Below are 7257 nucleotides of genomic sequence, written 5' to 3'. Positions count from 1 at the left end.
CTATAGCACCTTTCCAAAATCAAAGTTACAAGCTGCTTCACTGAATCTATATCATAAAGTACAAGAAAGACAAATAAAATACAATAAAATCAGATGCTTCACAAAATACAATACTGCAGTAAATAAGGAAAATAAAACACAGAGATGAGACAAAATATAAAAGAGCAAGATTAAAACTTTGTTCCTTAAGTCAGTTTGACTGTTTATTTTTTTATGAATAAAATAATAAACAAATAAATATACAGAACAAGGACAACAAAGCTGCACAAAGGTAAACAAAAATATTTAACTATTATGTACAAGTAGGTTAAAAAAAGCCTGCATGTCAGATCACATGATTCACATGATCACAACACTACAAACTATAGCAGTAGTAAAACGTACAATAATAGAAGTATGAAATGGCTTTAAAGGGGTGTTATATTGTATTGGAGAATACATTCAAACCCAGGATTTTAAAATTTACAATATTAATGAGGTAATAATGAAAGATCAGATATATTTATTTTTCCATAAGTGAATAAACAAGAAGAAAATAAGGTCCCCAGAACACTGCTTGAAACCAGAAAGGTGGCAGGGTCCGCCACATATAAACAAAGTCAAACAGTATGAAATTGTGTTGTCCTTTATGGTCAGTGTATGTATTTGATTTGTTTAGACATTATTTAAACAGTCATTTAGGATCTTTAACTATACCTAATTGGAATTCTTGATCCAATGTACTTTGCTCCCACCTCTGCAGAGTGCAAAAAAATAATAATTGTAATAAAAAACATAAAATGTACCACTTGTTTGCATTTTTTAAGAAGAGGAAATCTATTTTGTATGTCATGTAGCGCCCCCGTGTGGACACATGAACTCATTTGTAGTCTCCTCTTCACCTCCATGCTCACTCCTCCTCCTCCTCCAGCAGGAGGGAGCAGAGTCATTTGCCAGATGCGGAGTTTACGTGCTGTCGGAAATCCTGTTTGAACACGGATACTATCGGCTGTGACAAGGCAAGCAGACAGGTTACATGATTATCTTTGGTTGGTCATACAAACTGTTTCGTTGAAGTTAAACATACTATTACATTTCTTTTTTTTTTATATATATTTCTTCTTTTTTTAACAGAAAGTAGGAGGGACACTTGAAGGCAGCATTACTATTTTCTTTCCCATTCACTTTGAAAATGTGCTTTTCATAGCTACTCAAATCTTCCTCCAAACTCTCGCTGGTTTGAATAAGAGTTTGCTTTGTTTTACAAGTAAGAAACAACAAAACAGGGTCGCTAACAGTCTGGCTTCACGTCCTCACAGTGTCCCGTGTTGTGTCCGGCCAGCTGCAGCTGCAGCAGGACCGCCCCGTACACATTGATTTGCTCTGCCCTCCTGTCCGGACTCCGCAGCCCCTCTGGAGGGAGGAGAAGACACACTAAACGGCGGCTTTTTACTGCGTTGTCATGTTTCACAACGAGTTCAGAGACTCCGAGACCGCCTGACACCATCACTCCATGGATGCATGCAAAGCCCAGAGTGCCTAGAGATTTTTTTCCTCACCTCACAACAAGTTTTTCTTCTCCCACCAGACTCCTCTACAAGGCGCTGTGTGTCGTTTTCATGGCTGAGCATTGTCTTCTGTAGAGTTTAGAGTCTTTCTTGGTGCAAGAAGTCAAGATGCAGCTCCGGACGGTGCTTGACGTCAATGTCGTGGACGTGCAGAAGAGACGGAATCCCTCCAAACATTATGTAAGTTTGTCTTGTTTTTGTCTTTCTGCTGTTTAACTTCACAAATGTTGGCTCCGCGTTGTATTTTATCTGTTTAAAAAGCTGAGCCTTGCTCGCAGCTCTGTGCATGGCTGTGCGGGTCTGTGGATTTGTCTGCCTTGCAGTTTTCTGCTGACAGTGGTGTTAGTGGATGGATCCCAATGGCTTGGGGGATCCACTAAATTTTCCTCTTTTGCCGCCATGAGGTGGTGAAATGTGGATGGATGGACGACATTTCACCTGACTGTGGTTGTGTTATTTTGACTTTTCATCCAGTTTGGGCCATTAAAGGTGCACTATGTAGTTTTGGGGGGAAACTTAAGTCAGAAGAGAAACATCTTCACTGACTGCTTGAATAAACAAACTGACCATACAGGAAAACAATTTCACACTGTTTTACTTTGTTTATATGCGGCGGACCCTGCCACCTTCTAGCTTCAAATATAGTAAAGATACATATTTCTGAGTTTAAATTTCTTCCCCCACCTCTATTATTGTACTTTCTTACAACAGCTATAGTTTCTAATGTTGTGATCATGTGAATACATCTACCAAAGGGTCAATATATTTTGGTTTATGTGAGTTTCTCAGCCAGTGTTTGCAAAGCTAATGTAATTTTCATCTGGATTAGCTTTATATATATATATATATATATATATATATATATATATATATATATATATATATATATATATATATATATATATATATATATTATTTGCAAAATGGTACTATCATCCCTAATTGCCTTAATTGACTGACTTTCTGTGTGTCTTCTGCCCACTGTGAGGCATGTTTACCTAATAAGCTTTGTACTATTAAAATCATGATAATGATAAAACCTCGATATATTGACCAGCCCTGGATACATACTTTATTCATCCCTGCATAAATTTATCATGTCATAGCGGCAGTACACAAACATCCATGCAGTACAAAGAATTATGCAGAAAACCAAATATTAGAAGCACAAATACGAAATAAGAGTTAAAGTAAAACTAAGGTGTAATGTGTATGTAATGTACTGCAGCTGACCAGCAGAGCTAATTGGCAAATATGGCCTGGAAACTAACATTAGCAGAGCACTTTCTGCTTGTGAGTGATGGAGCTGCCACAAAATATAAATAATACATTTCTCCCGTTTCTCTCTCAAAGGACACAGGAGCAGTGATTCACAGAGCAGATATGTACGCAGTAGCAAAAAAAAAAAAAGAAAGAAAAACTAGCATGCAGTAATTCGAGTTAGACTAAATGAGATTTTGTGCAATGAACATCAATCAGTTTCTAGTAGTTTGATAGTCTGTACAGATGGAGTAGTTACAGCACGCCCACATTGTTCCCTGAATGTAGCAAATCGCTCTCCACTGCTGAGACAGAGTATGCCAACAAACCACTTGGTTCAGACAGTTTCTGGTGATAGGCAATAAACAGGTGGAATTTGCTAGAAAAGAAACATATGTTGACAAATGTAGAAATCAAAGTCACTTCTGTCGGGGCTAGAACAAGAATCAGTGGATCACCAGAGTCCACACAAGTCACACTAAGGACGACGGGAGAGTGTGTATCAATCTCATGGCAATCCATCCAGCAGTTGTTGAGATATTTCAGTCTGGATTATGGATGTTAGTCCACCACTTTGGTCCAGACTGAAGCATTTTTTATAGGACGGACGGCTGCGCATTCTGCATGGAAATTCATTATGTCTGAGGCTGAATGCTAGTTACTTTGGTAGGCCTCTGACGTTTCTTCTGGTGCCATAATCGTCTCAAAATTATTATTTCTGACTGAAAACCTGCACATCTATTGACATTCCCATCAGGCCCTTCTGTATTTAGCGCAAATTAGAGAATGTGAGCATGTTAACATGCTGAACTAACATGGTGACAGAGTAAAACCTTTGTTAAACATCAGCATTGTTAGCATTTTAATGTTAGCATGTGGCACAGAGCATTACTATGTGTAAATGTAGCCATAATAGAGTTGTTAGCCTCGCTGTAGGCTCCTAGTCTTGTGTCACTGCAGGGTCTGGTCTTGGTGTTGTCTTACTAACTCAAGTAATCAAATCTGATGAGCCACGAGACATGTCTCAGCGGGACTGCGAAAATCAATTAGTCCATCAGGTACAATTAGATTAATTAACCTGAGAGTTAGGATCAATTGCATCATCCATCTCCTGCTGAGGCAGCCTCCCCGAGGCCACTAAACACAGGGCACAGACCTTCCCCTGGGACGGAAGCCGGAGGTGAGGGTGGACTGGGAAGTCCCCACGAGGGAAGAAGAGGGAGGAAAAAAATAAAATCTCATTATCTATGAGCTAAGCAACTGAAAATGCCTATCCGGTTTGTGAGAGGAAAGAAGCAACCCTTTGTCTTTTGTCAAGTGTGACTTCCTTCCAGGGACTCGGGGCACTGCAGCCAGATGCAGCATGGCAACTAATCCTTGTTTACATACATCGCCAGGGGATCTTATTGAAGGGGGCTGAGATCCGATGGGAAGTCTTCAGTTGTGCGCTTTACTGCATGAACACCCTTTTTAATTACAGATTTAAATATTTAGAGAAAAAATGTGCTCAGCTGTATCTGACTATAAGTCAGTGTAATGTAATGCAGATGAGTCCACACATAACTATCCATTCATTTGTTGCATTCACTTGTTTTGAATCTGCTGTCGGGAGTTAACACATTGATAACTCACAATAATGTGTTACAACTTTTACATTGCAGAAGTAACATTGTCATGCTGAAACGTAAACATGGTCCTTGGCTCGTTTGGGATTCATCTTGACCTGACACACCTTCACCTTGAGCCATGCTGTTGCCTATATCCAGAGTGTTTGACCAAGCTGTCTGTACCTAATTAGCGTGCTGCTGGAGAGCTCGTTCTGCCTCGCTGCACACTCTTTCCGTAATGAACTGTGTGCAGAATGAAGACTGCATTTCAAACTAGGAGCTGGTGTCCTTGCAGATTGCCACCATATGTGTAAATGCTGCTTTTGTAAACACTCTGTGCCATGTGCTTAGATGGAAATGTATTGGACGCAGCCATCTGTTTCCAAACCTCGGGACGCAAACAGTTGTTTGTTGGCCCTTTATTGTTGAGGCAAGTAGGGAATTTATTTTGGGAAAACGTCTGGCGAGTGTTTTGTTCAGTAAATGACTGATGTCTGCCAAGGAAATGATCCTGTATGAGTAAACACTTCTTCCTTTTCATTTTTCCTGCAGATAGATGGAAGTACTGGAAGCTGTTGACATAATGGGAGCATTATTTGTTTTCTCACAGCAGCGACTCAGGTGGACATTGCATAAGTGAAATGCAAAGTTGTTAGTTGTCACTGATATGCAACTTTGCAGCTTCTTGTAAAATTTAGACTGAAACTCATAAAACCTGAAGTCACATTCAGTCGTCTGCACTCAAAAACAATAAATAATTGTAAATTGATTTTATGATGTACTTGAAATCTATTGGCCCTCTCATTGACCCCTGACAGCTTCCAAGGGGTGATGGAAATGAATGAGCTTAATGAGTTTATTCGACCTTTGACGACCTCTTGAAGTTGAGCCATGAGGGAATGCATGTTGTGTCATTAAGGAAGCGTAAGCTGGAGCGGTGACGGTGGTACCCTGATGTCTTTGACAAAGTGACTTTGTTCCTAATGGGTCTCTTTGTGTTTGTGTTTGTCTTTCTCTCACTAGGTTTATCTCATCAATGTCACCTACTCAGACTCCACTTCTCATGTCGTCTACAGGAGATACAGCAAATTCTTTGACCTACAGGTACGTTATACTAACAGATAAACTATATGGTCCTACAGCCAGGTAATACATGAGCAGCTTAATATGTACGCCTTAGATATCACCATTAATTTTCCCCAGTTATTTACTTACATTAAGACTATTTTTTTTTTGTATTATTAGGCTTTTGAAATGTTGTGTTCTAGTTAAAAGTGCACTGATTGCATTCATTTCCAGAACAGAAAAACTGATCATTGGATCAAGCCAGGTTGAATATTCTTGTTGTTGTTAGTTGACTTATTTGTGTTTAAGGTTTTTAGGGAAGGGGAAATTTGGGATATTTATTCTTTTATCACTACAAAAATCTGAAAATAAATTCTTCAGGATTTAGGAATAAATTGCTATATTAACAGACTATGAGTGATATATATGAATAAGCCTCTCTTTAAACCCCTTTAGAATATAGATGGAAATAAAACTGTGAAGTTTGGTGTGTGTAAGTGATGTTTAAGTAAAGACTTAGGCTCAGAGTAAAATAAAATTAAGATTACAGCCTACAGTTCTACAGTAACATTACAAGTTCCTTGCAGGGAGATGATGCTTTAGTGATGGTAACGTTAGCTAGTGTTAGCAACATTCATTTTAGCTAGCTAGCATTAATCTGAGCCAAAGTACACCTAAAAACGTATTCTGGGTGTTTTCTTTTCACTAGTCTGAAGGAACATTTTATGGAATCAAAATGTCTCAAAACTGTCCAGTGCATGTTTTCACCTGCAATGTTTTCACCACATTTCATTGTGTGCTGCAAAAAGCCTGATAGTGTCTTCTGCATATCAAGCTCGGTGAGGTCAGTTTGACCTTTCGGTCACGTCTTTCTTTTCAGCTGCTGGAAGGCACTCTGCTTTGTGAAAGGTCTCATTTAAGACTACTGGAGCCTGCTTGCAAAAAGGGAAATGGGGGAAATCCAGTCAGCAGATGCAGGAAGAAAACATGACCTCAGTCAGTGTGTAGAATAAAACATGGGGCAAACTTAAGCCTCAGGACTTTTTGGAGAGATCCAGTAGCCTCTGGTGAAATTTCTGCATTTCCTAAGAGTGATCCAAGTTTACATTTTTTATTTGTCACATCTAAGTAGCTGAAGCAACACTGTTGGCAGTTTCAACCTAAATGAGTGCATACCTTATCAAACATTTTGCTTGTAGGAGCCGTCTCTGGCTCATCTCCGATAACCCTCTCTGGCAGACTGCACTCTACAGGCGCTGTGGTTTTGGTGGGCTGGCTGTGTTGAAGGCAGCAGAGGAAACCCTTTGTTCTCTGGTCTCTTGCTAATAGCCAGGAAAATTCTGCCCTGGTTTGTTTGATGGAAACAGAGCTTCTCTCCTGTCTCTGTAAACATTAGTCTTGTCCATAGATCCCTGCTGCCTGGGCGTGTTTGTCTGGCCACGTTACTCCATGAAGAACAACAGTCTGCAGCTGTCCATACAGAATGGGTGTGGATGGAGTGTTTTAGTGGTCCTTATATTGACACAGTCATATAGGTGAAAGATGATGGAAACACACTTTCAGTTGCAGAATATGATTATTGTAGTATTGGATTGAGCAGGTGTAAAAAAAAGGCAACAAAAAAACCCAAAACATTAAGGCATCTTCTCCCTACTAGGCAAGAGTAGTGAAAACATGCTTTTCTGGAAATTGGTTTAGCCAGTGAGGCTTCCACTAAGCTCCACAGAAATAGGATGTAGTTTAGGTAATTTGAGGAGCAATCCCTGAATGCTTTAGAT

General features: G+C 39.6%; 1 protein-coding gene across 2 annotated transcripts in view; it reads left to right on the top strand.

Moving 5' to 3' along the window:
* The first annotated feature begins 1157 nt into the window (after window positions 1-1157).
* The window catches only part of LOC115596904 (SH3 and PX domain-containing protein 2A-like), a 57400-nt gene continuing 51300 nt past the window's right edge, over window positions 1158-7257 (top strand). The window contains exons 1-2 of one of the 2 annotated variants that reach the window (XM_030442364.1): window positions 1158-1727; window positions 5438-5518. In XM_030442364.1, coding sequence (XP_030298224.1) covers window positions 1656-1727; window positions 5438-5518 — 153 coding nt within the window. In that variant the 5' untranslated portion in view covers window positions 1158-1655. The remainder of the gene's footprint in view (window positions 1728-5437; window positions 5519-7257) is intronic. The other variant, XM_030442365.1, reaches the window with a different exon arrangement.

The sequence above is a fragment of the Sparus aurata genome, chromosome 15 (genome assembly GCF_900880675.1).
Source record: "Sparus aurata chromosome 15, fSpaAur1.1, whole genome shotgun sequence".
NCBI lineage: Eukaryota > Metazoa > Chordata > Actinopteri > Spariformes > Sparidae > Sparus > Sparus aurata.
The sequence above is the reverse complement of the archived record's forward strand: the minus strand, read 5'-3'. Positions and strand labels throughout refer to the sequence as shown.